This window comes from Phocoena sinus, chromosome 15 (assembly GCF_008692025.1).
Source record: "Phocoena sinus isolate mPhoSin1 chromosome 15, mPhoSin1.pri, whole genome shotgun sequence".
NCBI lineage: Eukaryota > Metazoa > Chordata > Mammalia > Artiodactyla > Phocoenidae > Phocoena > Phocoena sinus.
In genome coordinates this window covers 479,968-494,417 of record NC_045777.1, presented here as the reverse complement: position 1 = coordinate 494,417, position 14,450 = coordinate 479,968, and the positions used below count along the sequence as shown (strand labels likewise).

General features: G+C 61.7%; 2 protein-coding genes across 10 annotated transcripts in view; one reads left to right on the top strand and one right to left on the bottom strand.

Moving 5' to 3' along the window:
- Nucleotides 1-81: 81 nt before the first annotated feature.
- STMN3 (stathmin 3) lies at nt 82-9,325 on the bottom strand. The gene is made up of 5 exons (XM_032605232.1): nt 9,155-9,325; nt 2,802-2,894; nt 2,400-2,575; nt 1,039-1,230; nt 82-475 (listed from the first exon to the last, which is right to left on the bottom strand). Exons 1-5 carry the CDS (start codon nt 9,171-9,173, stop codon nt 416-418), a joined length of 540 nt encoding a protein of 179 aa, XP_032461123.1. The 5' UTR covers nt 9,174-9,325; the 3' UTR covers nt 82-415.
- Nucleotides 9,326-11,879: 2,554 nt separating this feature from the next.
- RTEL1 (regulator of telomere elongation helicase 1) overlaps nt 11,880-14,450 on the top strand; it is a 28,301-nt gene continuing 25,730 nt past the window's right edge. For 4 of the 9 annotated variants that reach the window (XM_032603833.1, XM_032603834.1, XM_032603832.1 and 1 more), the window contains exons 1-4: nt 11,880-11,977; nt 12,735-12,995; nt 13,700-13,895; nt 14,152-14,245. In XM_032603833.1, the coding sequence (XP_032459724.1) occupies nt 12,894-12,995; nt 13,700-13,895; nt 14,152-14,245 (392 nt within the window). In that variant the 5' untranslated portion in view covers nt 11,880-11,977; nt 12,735-12,893. The other 5 variants (XM_032603829.1, XM_032603827.1, XM_032603830.1 and 2 more) reach the window with 5 other exon arrangements.

The following is a 14,450-nucleotide window of genomic DNA, read 5'->3' as shown; positions in this document are numbered from 1 at the left end:
GGTGGCCCTGCCTGCCGGCAGGAGCTGCCTCAAAAGACGTGCCCTAAGTGACAAGGTGCTCACAGCACAACGACCTGCGTGTTCCTGCCACCATCGCTGGATTTATTGAGGTCGCCACCACGTCCACTAAGAGGGCTGCCAAGAGGGGACCCAGCCACGGCCAGCCTGGGGCCTGAACTGCGGGGCTGTGTGCCACGCCCTGGGGGCTCCACAGGGAGAGCCTGTGGGCAAAGCCTTGCCACGAGGGCTGGACAGCTCGGAACGCGGAAAGAGAAGCTGAAGCTGGGAGAACAGGAGGGGAGGAGGGACGGGAGCAAAAGCCGCATCTAGACAAAGTCGAACAAAACAAAACTGAAACCCAGATGTGTTCCTGTCTCGTCTCGGGATCCAGGCGCCGCGGTGTCCAAACGGCCCCTTAGCCGGACGTCTCCTCTCGCTGCTCCCTGTTCCTGCGCACTTCGGCAGCGTGCAGCTCCTGCGGGACAGGCGGGGTGGGCGGGGCCCTGCAGCCGGCAGGGGCGGGGCGGGGTCCTGCCCCCCCACCCCTCCTGGGCTCTGGGGGCCCTGCCTCCGGCTCCCGGGCTTCGGGAACCCTGGGGTCTTTTCCTCCCTAGACTGGCTCGGTCCCAGGTGCGGCAGATGCGACAAATGAGAACACCTTAGTGACCAGGAGCAACAAAGGGTAGGGGCAGGCCTGCGTCACGGACTGCAAGTGCGGCTTGAGGGTGGGGGCTGGCCCTCGGGGAGCCCGGGGTGGTGTCCAGACCCGAGCATTGTGACTCCGGGAATTTCCCGAGGAGTGCAGGCTCGGGGCTCCCCGGAACTAACCCGGTCCCGCTCGCAGGGAGGCTGCTCCGGCCTGCGCAGGGGCTCGCCTTACCCTGGCTAGCCCCAGTAGGACGGGGCGTCACGGGGAGGCCGGACTGCGGGAGCGCCGCTGGCGTAGTGGGCAGGGACCGGCCAAAGGCCAAAAGAAGGGGCTCCTGGGGGCCCCCTGCTTCGGGCCCCGCCCGTCCTCGGCCCCGCCCCGGCGCGCACCTTCTCGCGCAGCCGCTCACGCAGTGCGGCCAGGTGCGCCTCGCGGATCTCCTTGCTGAGCTCCATCTTGTAGTTGAGCTTCTCCTCGGCCAGGCGGCTGAAGTTGTTGTTCTCCTCCAGCGCCTTGTGCAGCACCTCGCGCTCGTGCTCGCGCCGCTCCGCCAGCTGCTTCAGCACCTGCGCCTCCTGCGTCTGCGCGGGCGGCCGGGCGGGCGAGCGTGAGGGGCGGCCGGGCCCGCCCCGCCCCGCCCAGTGCCCCGCCCGGTGCCCCGCCGCCCAGCCCGAGCCCAGCGCCTCCCGCCCACCGGACTTGTCCTCGGGGGGTTCGGGCCCACCCTGTCCTGCCGTTGGCTGGGGTGACCACCTCATCCCCAGGCAAGCCCTCCCTGTCCACCCTCGGCCGCAGAGCTGCCCCTCCCCGCTGGGCTCCGGGCGCCCCCCGCACCATCCCGCTCCAGAGTCCCAGCTGCCCTCGGGGAACGTGGGAGGAGCGGAGGAAGCTCTTGTGGGCTGTCACGGAGCCTTCCCCGTCTTTTCCTCAAACGTCTGCCCGCTGAGCGCGAAGTAGGTGCTTAATACACACCGGGTTCTGAGCTCCCTAAGGTGCCGGGGGCATGGGAGGGGTCCCAGGGCCGCTAGGGAAGGGACGAGTTGGAACGAGGAGGGTGGGGCTGCTGGCGCCACTGTCCAGCCCTGCTGGTGGCCGCGGGAGTGGACCCGAGGCTCCCAGAGGTAATTAGCCTCCCTCAGCCTCCTTCAGAAGGCTGCTGGGCTCCACCCACGTGCCAGTTACTACTAGTTAACCCTGAGAAGCCTGGGTCCCCAGGGCTCACCGGTCCTGCCGTAAGGGGGATAGAGCTGCTGCCCCTGCCCAGTGGACTTGGGCACCAGGACTGCACTCCTGAGAGCACGTGCTTCTCTGCGTGTGTCTCAGTTTCAGAGGGGCTGGTGTGAGAAAGGGTGGGGAGGGGCCTGCTTCTCCCAGGGGCCCCCTGAGCTCCCAGCTCATGGAAAGCCCTTCCTTCACGCTCCCCTGCTCAGGAGGCTGTCGCCCAGCCTCCTCTCCCAGGGCCCCTCCTGGGGCTACCACCTGACCCTCCCACCCTGCCAGCGTGGCCAAGGGTGCCCCTCCCAGCAGTATCTGGTTCCTGTCTCCCTCCAGCTGGCTGCCATTGAGGAATCCTTCCTCCCCCGTCTCATTCTGATGGCTCAGGAGGTGGCCCCGGGACCGTGAGACCCTCTCTGCTACACAGGCCCACAGCCAGTCGAGTGCTTGGAGCAGCCCGCACCTTGGGGACGCTGTCTGTGGCCAGCAAGGCCCCCGACCGTCTTTAGCAGGACCCAGAGGGGTGGCTCCTTACCTTCCTCCGCCCCTCAGCTGCCTCCAGCCGCTTCTGCAGCTCCTCCAGGGAGGTGTCCTTCCTCTTGGGGGGAGAGGAGAGCATGGGACTCTCCGGGGAAAGGTCGGAAGGGGATTTGAGGATGACCTCAAAGCTCTGGCCGGAGGCCCTCTTGTCCAGCTGCTTCACCTCCATGTCTGCAGGGCAAGGGCAGACGGGGGCTTCAGGAGGGCTGCTCAAGGAGGGGGCAGGCCGAGCACACACCCAAGTCAAGGTCTGAGAGGAGGGCTGAGGCTGCTCACGTGGGACTCCCAGGACCGGCCCCTCCCCGCAGGGACCTCTCTCCGGAAGGCAGCCAAGCGCGGGTGCACAGACACCACGGGAGGGGGTAGCGAGGTCAGGGCAGCAGCAGGGCACACTCACCCCCATACTGGTAGACGGTGTTGGGGTGCGGCTGTGAGTAGAAGCAGGAGCAGAGGAGTGACAGCACCGACAGCTCCTTCATCTTCTTGTAGGCTGTGGGCGTGAGGCCGGCCTGAGCAGGCGCCGTCCCATCGCACCTCCAGCCCCACCTCCCTGGATGCCCAGGCCTCCCTGCCTCTGCCCCCGTTGCTGCCCCCTGGCGCCTGTCTGGCAGCCTGTTTACCTTGATCTTTTGTGTCCCACATCTCTGACTCTCTCCGTCCGTCCCTCCCTCCCTCCCAGATGTTGGCTGTCTTTCCCTGGGCACGCCTCCCTGTGGGTGTCCTGCATTGGTCTTTCTGTTCCTGTCTCTGAGTCCCTGCCCCCCTCGCTCTGTCTGTCTCTGCCTCTCTCTCCCTCCTTTTCTCTCTCTTGGCATTTCTGTCTCTGTCTCCGTTCATCCTTCTGTCTTTCTGGCTCTCCATCTGTCACTACCTCTCTTTGTATCTTTACGTCTCCATGATTCTTTGTCACTGTGTATCTTCCCGACTCTCCCCTCCCCCTGCCCCTCCGCGTACTTCTCCTTCCTCCCCTTTCCCTCTCGTGGACACTTGCCCGGTCGGTGGAGAGGTTAACCACCACACTGGTGACTGGGCCAGCACAAATGTAGAGCTTCTGCAGGCAACACTTTCTTGGTCTGTGCACTTAGGTGAAGCCCTCAGACCCTCCTGTCTGCCCCCCAGCCCACCCCCCATTTACCCTGTAGTGCGCCCACCGTGGGGTGAAATCAGGTTCTCACCAGACACGCACTGGCTGCTCATCAAAAGCCAAAGGGACGGGAGCTGTCCGTTCAGCACCACAGCCCGCCCTCTGGCCTTGCAGGGTGAGTGCCCACAGCCAGTGTCCACACTACCCAACCAGAAAAGGAGGTGAGCCTGCTGAGGCCCTGAGCCTTGTCAGGGAAGGGGAGATGCTCGCTCTCAGAATGGAAATAACTGAGCTCTTTGTGGTTGGTTCACAGCAAGCCAGGCCCCAAAGTAGACACATGGGTCTGATGTCTCACTGGCTCTCAACAAACCTGTATGCCCAATACTGTCACCCCCACTCAACCAAGAGAACACTGGGCCCAGTGTTCTTGTTCAAAGCTCCTCCAGAGCAACCCCAGGTGGTCTGTGTTCTTTCCACCACTGCAGTAGGTCCCAAAGACTTGGGGGCTCAGACCCATGCACCTGCCTCCCTGGCTGGAGAAGCTAGTATAGGTCTCTAGAGAGATACTCCACGGAGAGCGACTCTGGCTTCCATGAAGAGCACGCGTAGTTACCCACAGCGTTCTTCCAAGGGGCAGACAGGTTGGACAAGAGACTCTCTGATGAAATTTCACTCAATGTTTTTAAATTGATTTCACATAAAACTGGGGAAAGTGCTGGTGTAGAAATAGGACACAGGACAGAAGTGACTAGGCCCTGTCTGAGGGAACAGCTTGCTGTGAGCAGGGTCCTCCAACAACCAGTGCAGAGAATGATGTTATTTGATCTAAGTGTCCTGATGACCCAGACTCTTCCGGAGAGAGCCTGAGAAGTTGTGACGGGAGCACAGAGGATTCCTGAGCGAGCAGCAGGGAGAGCCTTTGCGGTCTTGGAGGAGATGCAGGGCGAAGACACATGACTTGGTCATTGGCTCGGGAGTGTGGGAGGGAGGGCCAGGTAGGCGTGGGCCTCAAAGAGGATTTTGACCTGACTTGTCGATTTTGCTTTTTCACAAGCAGAATCTACTCGCGTATTACTTATGTCATTAAAAGTTAACTTTAGAAAGGAGGCTGAGGGGTACCTCCCAGGATGTGTGCTTGGGAGTTAGAGGAGGCAGGACCAGGCAGAGCGGCTCTCCAGGAACAGCAGAGCAGGAGATATGTGGACACTTGCAGAGGCTGGGGAGGTAGCCAGGCCTGTGCTCAGAAGGGAAGGTGGGGCAGGGAGTGACAGGGAGTCTGGTCAGGGGCCTAGCTGGGTCCTGGGAGAGGCCAGGGAGGAGGGGCCTCAGTCTAACCCTGCCAGCACCCACCACTCTGGCAACAGACACCAGCCCCCTACCCTGACCTTTCAGAGAGTCCTTTCTCATCCCGTGTTAAAAGCTCCGAAAGAGTCTACCTTACAGGCCAGGAACCTGGGGCCTCACAGCTGCTCAAGGCCCTCACTGCCTCAAGCCTGAGATTTTCCCAGGAAAAGGGTTGCAAATTAATAACAGAGGAATTTTACAGACAAATGCCAGGGGCTCCCTTCCAGGCAGCTGTCACCTCAGCCTGGAGGGGGGCTGGTGGCAATTCAGGGGCAGGAGGGGGAGCTTGGGCAGGTGTGAGTGTAGGCAGGTGAGAGGGGAGAGGGCTGGGGGCTCAAGACTGAGGTCAGAGTCTCTGAGGTCATGGCTCTGCCCAGGGGACAAGTGTCCAACTGGGAAGTGAAGGACTATGTCCCGCGGCTGCAAACAGGGATGCAGCTTGGCGTCTGGTGGTCGTGGAGATCCCCTGGGTTGGTGGCCTATGAGGACCTTCCTTCTCAGAAGACCCTTCCTCAAGAAGCCCAGTGGGAAGGGGCAACTCCCCAGGAGGGGGCTTGGGAGTGAGGCCTGCGCTGTCGTCTGGTTGCAAGTCAGAGGGGACTGCATGGTGGGTGGGGAACCGGCAAATTTGGAGACAGTGAGCAGGGGGCAGCCTGCACCGGGGTTGGAGATCAGGGCTGGGCCCAGCCACATGCAAGACAGGAGGGTACGCCTGTATTTTCAGAGCCGGAGGGGCTTAAAGTTCCTCTCATTGCAGAGGGAAGAGGTGGAGGCCCAGACCTCTCCACAGACATAGCTCCAGCCAGGAAGTGGGGCCTCGAGGCACGCCCTCCCTTTTCTCTCCTCACCAGGACCCTCTCTTCCGTCCCCATCACTGACTTCAGAAAGTCATTAAAAACAAATCTCTACCGTGAACTGGATTGCTTTGATCCCCCTTCATAGTAAATGTTACACATGCAAAAGTGCATATTGGCCTGTTGGATGATTACATCTCAGAAGAGCAAGAGTTAGAAGGCACCAGGTCAGCCTAGAGTACCCGGTGACAACAGTAATCGTGCCCAAGGGGGATGAGGTGGGCACACCACACCCTTCCTCCGAACTGACTCTCGAGACCAGCCAGACCAGGCAGACACCCTCATCAGCCTCATTTCTACAGAGGAGAAGGAGGTGCAGAGAGGGCAAGTGGCACCCCCAAAGTCACACAGCATGCCAGGATGGCAGCCCTGTCACGAGCCCAGGCCTCTGCACTTTCCTGTTGGGAGCCTCATGGTGGGTGGGTGGGGGGTCTTCCAGAACTAGGAGGGAAGGGGGCCCACAGATTCCTGCTCACCCCTAAAAGGGCCCTGGAGGCTGCTGCTAACTGCCTCCTGACAGATGGAGCTTGTTGCCACCCAGGCTGCCCCTCTCTCACTTGTCAGAGTCTCCTCCCTCAGTGTCGGGAGCCCAGCATGGCAGGAGTTGACAGCAGCATTCACCTTTCTCTGGGAAAGGTGACTGCAACAGTCATGCTGCCTGGCGTGGACTGGGCACTCACCTCTTGCCAGGCCCCGGGCCAAGCACTGTTTCCTGAAATAGCTCATTCAACCCTCAGAACAAGCCTAGGGGAGGTGCTGTCACTATCACGGTCACCCCGATGGGGAGATTGAGCCCCTGAGCGGCGAGGTAGCAGGTGCAAGGCCTTGCAGCTTGCCAGAGTTGCATAAGGGGATGAACATGAGCGAGTCTACAAAAGTGCCTGAAGAGCTGAGCACCTGGGAAGGACACCAAGACGCAGTGTCCTCAGAACACAGCCCACCAGGAGGCACTCAAGGGCGAGGCAGGGGCAAAGCTTTCCAATCTATGCACAAAGATGAGGCTAAGAGCAATCCTGCAGCGGCCACAGACCAGAGCAGAGGTGACACTTCAAGGCCACTGAGGCACGAAAGTCTGCTCCAATCAAAGATGTGTTTTCAGAGAGAAGCCATAGCTGGTTCACTTACACCAATTTTGGCCACAGTTACCGGCGCTGTCACGTAGCCACTTCTGGGCCAGACCTCTCTCCTATCAAACTGTTATGGCCGGGAGAAGCTGCAGGGGAGCACAGGTGTGTGTACACACGGGCTGCACTCTATAGAGGGCAATGCTGATGACAGAACATGAAAGGCCCAGCCCCATGTGATGTCAGCTATGAGCAGTTCTCCAGCTGGTACTGCAGTATGTCTTTGCTGGCCATGCTGGACAAAACTGACCAATGGCACTCATGGTCTCCTTCTTTCTTTTTTCTTTAAAAAAAAATTTTTTTTTTTGGCTGCTTTGGGTCTTTGCTGTTGCACGCAGCCTTTCTCTAGTTGCTGCGAGTAAGGGCTACTCTTCGTTGCAGTGCGCAGGCTTCTCATCATTGCGGTGGCTTCTCTTGTTGCAGAGCACGGGCTCTAGGCACGTGGGCTTCAGTAGTTGTGGCATGTGGGCTCAGTAGTTGTGGCGCACGGGCTTCATTGCTCCGCAGCATGTGGGATCTTCCCGGACCAGGGATCGAACCCGTGTCTCCTGCACTGGCAGGTGGATTCTTAACCGCTGTGCCACCAGGGAAGTCCCATGGTCTCCTTCTTGACACCAGGGGTAACTTGGACACCCAGAACAATCCTGGGGAAAAGCATGGGTCAGCAGTGCCCCAAAGTCTGGCCAAGAAGAGGGTCTGGTGCCAGGAAACTCTGAGGTCGGAGGGTCTGGGCCCAAGCCCTGATGGCCATCGATGGTGTGGCTTCGTCTGCGTCCCTCCAGCGCCTAACCTCAGTCTGCTCATGTCAGAAGGATGAGAAGGAGGCCTGTGCAGGGGTTTTACCAACGAGGTGAAAAGCTGATAAATGCTCCCAGAAGTGGCTGCCCACTGTCCCCCAGCTCAGGCACAGATGGTGAATGAGGACGCACAGACCTGCCCCAGTGTGGGACTGGGGCCGCACTGGCCACCCTCACCTGCTGGTCCCAGTATCTCTGGGGATGTCAGGGAGAGGGTAGGGAGCGTATGAAGTCCAGATGGATAAGACCCCCAGATGGATGTGGGGGGGGTGGTCAGTGACGCACGTGGTCCCCTGCCAGGCTCCTGCAGAAGTCACTGGGGGCCAGAACCGCCGGCCCTGAGGGGCGGGGTCAGGGCGTTGCACACGTGGGTGGGCGGAGCTCTGGCGCCTCAGACAGAAGCGGGCACTGCGGACAGAGGCGAACTATCTGGGGAGAGGGGATTGCACAGAGCCGCCCCCAGGGCGGACGGAAGGGTGGGCGAGGAGACGGGGTGGAGGTGGGGGCCGCCTGCCCGCCTAGCCATCTCGGGCACCGAGTGCAAAGGTGAAGCCGGTCCTGGGAAAGCCAGACTGGGCAGAGCGTTCCTGAGGAGAGCGACCCCCGCGTCCTTGCCCCGGGGGTCGCCTGGCAGCACTCCCGCGTCCAGTATGTGTCCCGCGTTTCCCGCCTCGCCCGGTGCCCGCCCCTCCGCGGCAGCTCCGCGCCTTCTGCAGGCCCGGGAAGAGAGGGTCGTTGCCTTTGAGGGCGGTGGGTCTGCAGCTGGGGAGGTGGAAAGGCGGGGGAGGGAGGGGCAGACGCCCCCATCCTAGAAAGGCTCGGAAACAGCGGCAACCCATCCCCCATCCAAACCCGCAGCGTAAAGGGCGGTGGCTTTTTCGACCGGGGCGGGTGGCACCGTGTCACAGAGGGTGGTCCCGAGCCCGCAGCGGCGAGGGGAGGGGCGGCGACGCGAGGTGCGGGCGCGGCTCGGCTCAGGTTTCCGTTTCCCGTCTTCTCGCAGCGCCCCTCCCGTTCCCCGGCCCCTCTGTTGGCGCAGGGAGAGCCCGGGCCCCGCCGGCCCCGGGCTGGGACTCCTGCAAAGGGTCCCGCGCTCCTCCCTCTGACCCCCGAGAAGGCGCGGTCCGACCCGGGTCTGGGGTCCCCGGGCGCCTTAAGGGACCCTGCCCGCATCCCGCGAGCGCGCCCACCCACCCATGGGTCTCGGAGCCATCCTGAGGCAGTCGCTCCCGGCCTGGCACAGCAGCGCCCCAAGGGGCAAGGGCACCCCCGCACCGATGCCCCCACCCCGAGCGGAGCCCCTGCTCTGCGGCCCAAGTCCGTTAGGCTGGCGCCGCAATCGCCGCCTTATGGGCACCGAGTCTCCCCACCCGGCGGCCCTGAACCCCGTCTCCTGCGGGTTCCGCCCGGAGAGCGCCCGCGCCCTTGCAGAGCGTGGGGTCCGAGATGGGAAAACACTCCGTAATCGGCCCAGCGGTGGGCGAGGCCCGACAATAGCCTCTGCTCAGATCCGCCGCCCCAGGACTCCCGATGCCCCCGGTGCCTACCGGACACGGTGCTGGCCATGGTGCTGGCGGCGGTGGGGTTGCGGAGGCCGGAGAGGCGCGGGCGGTGGCTGGAGCTGCAGTCGGCGAATGCTGCAGTGTCGGGGAGGGGAGGGGGCAAGGGAGGGCAGGAGGCGGGAGCAGCGGGGAGAGGGAGGGAGGGAGAGAGAGAGAGCGAGAGCGAGAGCGAGAGCGAGAGAGAGAGAGAGAGAGAGAGAGAGAGAGAGAGAGAGAGAGAAAGCGCCTGGCTGTTGCACGGGCTGCAGCCGTCAGAGGGAGGGGATGATGGGAGGGGAGAGATCAGCCTGGGACGCAGAGCTGAGCGCTGCAACCCGTTGCCCATCCTCCCACCGCTCACCACTTGGAGCTGGTGCCCCCCCAACCTGACTTTGTGCACTCCCCGGGGGGGGTGGCGGAAACAGCCCCCAATTCCCCAGGGTGGGTGCAGCAGGAGGCGATGGGCCTCAACATCAGAGTGGGGTAGGAGAGCTCTTCACTGAGGCCAGTGGAGGCTGGGTGGTGCCTTCTGTGCGCCCAGGCTTGTGCTGAGGGCTAAGCGAGTCATGGATGGTGAGGGTGGGGGCTGATCTGGAAGGCCTCCAGGGGCATCCGAGAGCAGCTCCTTAGGCAGAGAAGAGGGTAAATTGATGTGAAGAGGCCTAGAACAAAGGCTTTGGAGCGAGACGGAGACTGGAGCCAATCCCAGCTCTGACATCTACTTGCTGTGTGACTGAGGGCGAGTTTCTGACCTCTCTGGGCCTCCATTTCTCGGGTGTGAGATGAGACAATGGTGTCAGTGCCCAGGTGGTGTAGGAGAGATGTGCACACTTGGTGAGTCGGTGGCGTCCTGCCCCTCCCCCCGCCAGACTCAGGGGTTTGGTTGATACCCCCAAAGGCAGAGCTGTTCCCGCAGTGACCATGTCACCTCTTTGGTGATGGGGATGGGAAGTCAGGCAGATGGAGCGTCATTCCCGTTTTAGGGACGGCGCCACTGAGGCCAAGAGAAGTGCTGACTCCACAAGCAATGAAGTCCTAGAACCAGAGCTAGATCTCTGGGAAACCTCGGGAACACACAGAGAGATGAGGAGGGCCCAGGACCTCTGTGTGCACACACAGCAAGCATGTGACTGGTTAACATCTGTCCTGTGGTCCACATGGGGTCGGGTCCACCGTGGGAGTCCCACAGAGCCTGGCAGAGCAGACACTCAGTGCAAGTTGGTTGACTTGCTCGAGATCGCAGTGCCTGCTGAGTGGGCTTGCTATGGCCAGCCTTCTTCTCCCCTTCTGCTCACCTCTCAGGACTCAGTACCACAGCATTTACGTGTTATAATTAATAGGAGCCTGGGCAGGAGTCCCTATGCACAATGTGTGACCAGGGTCCTCAGCTCCCTTTCTGGCCCAGGAGTTTGCCAAGTCTCTGGGTCCTGGACTTCCCTTCCTTGGACTTTTGTGGGGGAAATGCCATTACTCTCAGAAGATGGGGGGTGTGGAGGTGAAGAGTGGGACTCCTGGCTCTGGGACTTGCTGCCATCTTCGGGAAATCTACTAACCACCCACCCCGTGCTTCCTTTCCTCACTTGTAAGGAGTGGATCATAAAAGCACTTATCTCAGGGGTCGTTGGAAGGACAACCGTGTTAATGCCTGCATGGATGGTACTGAAATGTGTGCCTAGTGAGCATTCAGCAAGTGTGTGGCTGGGTCTCCTCTTCTCCAAGCTCCCTGCTGAGATAGACACTCTACTGTCCCCTCACTGGAACAAGTGGGTGTGGGTGGATGCCAGTGTGTGCCAGGGGCTTCCCCAAGCATGATCTCACACACATCAGCCTAGACACTCATGTGGCATTAAGGTGCCATCAGTGGGAAAACATCTGGACATTAAACAGCCCACAAGACCCTCTAAAATCAGCCTTGCCAGCTGACTGTGGGCTGTCACTTCAGCGTCAGTTTCTTCCTGGTGCTCTTTGGGGCATACTGGGGTCACCTAGACAAACACTTCTTTTTTTTAAAATATTTATTTATTTGGTTGCGCTGGGTCTTAGTTGCGGCTCATGGGCTCCTTAGTTGTGGAATATGAACTCTTAGTTGCAGCATGCATGTGGGTTCTAGTTCCCTGGATCAGGGATGGAACCTGGGCCCCCTGCATCGGGATTGCAGAGTCTCAACCACTGCGGCACCAGGGACGTCCACAGACAAACACTTCTGACCACACAGAGCTGTGCAGACCCCTGGAACCTCCCTGTTGACTGCCAGCTGGTGCTGGGTGCTGGGGATTCAGAGGTCCCGCCCTGACCAGTGGGGGACATTGACCGGAAAAGCGGCTGGACCTAGAGGACAGTAAGGAGAGGATCTGGTGAGGCTCTCAGGAGCCGAGTCACGGGCAAGGGGCAGCCATTTGCGAAATTTAAGGAGAGTGATCAGCTCAGACTCGAGTCTTTAAAAGACCTCTGGGTCTTTCGAGAAAAGGGAAGCCACAGGAAACCTGTTAGAAGGCTTGTGCTGTTGTCCGGGCAGTTGTCCGAGGGGGCTTGGCCCAGGGGGGAAGTGGAATGGAGACCCTGGTGGGGAGGGGGGAGACGGCGGGACCCCAGGTTCGTGCCCGCGGGCGAGGAGGTGCCGGTCACCGGGCTCAGGGTCAACTGAAGGGGCGGGTGCGACGTGGAACGCTGCGCGCCAGCAGAGCGCGGACCCCGAGGGAGGGGACCAGTTTCCGGCCGGAGCACTGCGCAGCGGACCGGAATTGGGGGCGGAAGTGCAGCGCGTTCACGGATGACTGCGCGCCTCAGCCCGCAAGGTCGGACCGGCTGCCTCCTGAGGACGCGGTGGTGGTGAGTCGGGCGGACTGGGGCGAAGTCCTGGAGATCCCGGTCGTGGAAGGCTCCCCGCCGAGACCCTGGCACTGGAACCTGTGCCCAAGCGGCGGCTTCCGCAACTGCAACTCCCGGCAGGCCCCGCGCAGCCCTCGGGCCGCGCGCTGGCGATTTTGGCGCGCTGCATTGTGGGGCGCGTAGTGCCCGGCTCCGAGCTCGTGGAGGGCGCCGGGTACGCGGGAAGGGCGGCCCGGCGGGGTTTAGGAGCGCGGGCTGTTAGTCCGAGTGTCCATGCGAAACCAGGCCTCGGGGGGCTGAGTGGTTTGCTGGGCGCCGCACGGATTCGCGTCCCAGGTCAGAGCAGCACACGTGCTCTTTCGCTGCCCACCTGGGAGGGATGGGGCTGGTCCGTGGAGCGGAGGGTTGGGAGCCGCAGGGGCGGGGGGGTCCCGACCGGCCCAGGCTGGTGGGGGCGCTCCGCTGGAAACTGTGGTCCCTCAAGCTCTGGCGGAGGTCAGTGCAGTGTTATTGCGGGTGGAGCACGTGGAGCTGCATCTGGCCCCTGCCCTGTCGCCTCTCCCGGAGCACGGTGGAGCTGCCTGGGGCGGGAGAACAAGACAGGGCCGACACCTCTCCGAGCTCCTTATGACAGGATGTCACAGGCTCACCTTCGGACCTGTTTGCGGAGGCACTGCCTGAGGGCACTGGTGAAGTGGCCTGGCGCTCGGGGAAAGGGTCGCTACAAACAGTTTTGTCATTGCAGTCTCTGCCGTAGGGGCTCCCGTGGAGAACGTGTCCCAGCGGCACAGGCTGGCATAACTTACCTGGAGCGGCTGAGACCCTGAGATGTTCGGAGAGGGGTTTGTCTCGCAGACCCACACAGCCTGCGTTTCAGCCAGCCTCTGTGTCCGCCCGAGACAGAGAGTAGGCCAGTATGCCCAAGATAACTCTGAATGGCGTGACAGTGGATTTCCCTTTCCAGCCGTACAAATGTCAAGAGGAGTACATGAGCAAGGTCTTGGAGTGTCTGCAGAAGGTGAGGCTGCAGACGGAGGGGCTTGTTCCCGGGGGACGGGTCAGAGTGGGTAGAGCCTCAGCAAGACCCAGTGTACACGTACTGTCCCATTTACTCCGGTCAGGTCCTCCTGGTGAAGCCACCCTTCTGGACGTGGGAGTCGGCCATAAATAGGGCTCATGTTTTAGGTGGGGTAGGAGAGATGCTAAGCAAATAAACAAAAAGGATAATTCTAGACGGTGAGGAGTGCTGTAAAGAAAAGACATAAGGTGATAGACTTAAGAGCGCCTTGGGGGCCTCTCTGCGCAGGTGGAATGTGAGTGAGGCCAAGCGATGAGGGCGTCCAGCTGAGGGTCTGGAGGAAGTATTTCCACACAGAGGGACAGGTGGTGCCCAGCCCTCCTTAGGGGAGGTCGTTAAACCTCACGGGTTGCAGCTTGCTTTCTGCTGGGTTTCTGGGCATGCCCTCTTGTACCCTGCCCAGGCCCCCAGCCCTTGAGGGCTGCCTGAAGCTGGGCCCATGTTCCCATGCCTGCGGCAGCTGGGGGCAGCTTTGCAGACATGGCTGTGTCGGCCCAAGTTTCCACTCAGGCTACCGGCCGAGAGCGGCATTTTACGTCCCCCGCTGAGTGGGGGCAGGGGCTGCAGGGCTTGTCTCAGGTGGGCTGTGTGGCCTGCACAGCCTGCCCCTGCTCCCCCGTGACCCTGTTCCCCACCCCATTTAGAAAGTGAACGGCGTTCTGGAGAGCCCCACGGGCACGGGGAAGACGCTGTGTCTCCTCTGCAGCACGCTGGCCTGGCGGGAGCAGCTCCGAGACGCCGTCTCTGCCCGCAAGATTGCCGAGAGGGTGTCAGGGGAGCTCTTCCTTGACCGCGCCTTGGCGTCCTGGGGGGACGCTGCCCTGGAAGGAGATGTCCCAGGTGATGCCCCTTTTTGCCCCTTTCCTGGTCCTGGGCTGGGAGGCGGGGAAGGAAGGGGGGTCGTAGCTGCCGTGTCATTTCTCGCCATCCTGGCTGTAAACCTAGGGTCAGAACCTTATGCAGAGACCCACTGCACTCCTTCGTGTAGCGAGTGTTGGGCATCGATGCTTAGCTGTCCCCGGGCCGAGTTAGCTGAGTGCCCCGGGTTAACTGCACACGCGGACCATGACCTGTCCTGTTCCCTTGTGCCGGGCAGCGTGCTACGCGGACGTCCCAAAGATCATTTACGCCTCCAGGACCCACTCGCAGCTCACTCAGGTCATCAGTGAGCTCCGGAACACCTCCTACCGGTGGGTCAGGCGGCGTCCACCCCTGCCTTGGGGTCACGGGGGTGTTCTGCCTGGACCCCACCCCGGGGTCGCGCCGTGCTCTGGCTGTGGGGCTGCCGCCCTGACCTCAGGCTCATACCCTGAGCTCCTCGCAGCCATCAGGGTGTCAGCTGTGGGCGTGGGTCAGGGCAGCTGTGCGGCGGAGGACCTGCCCCGTGTTGGAGCC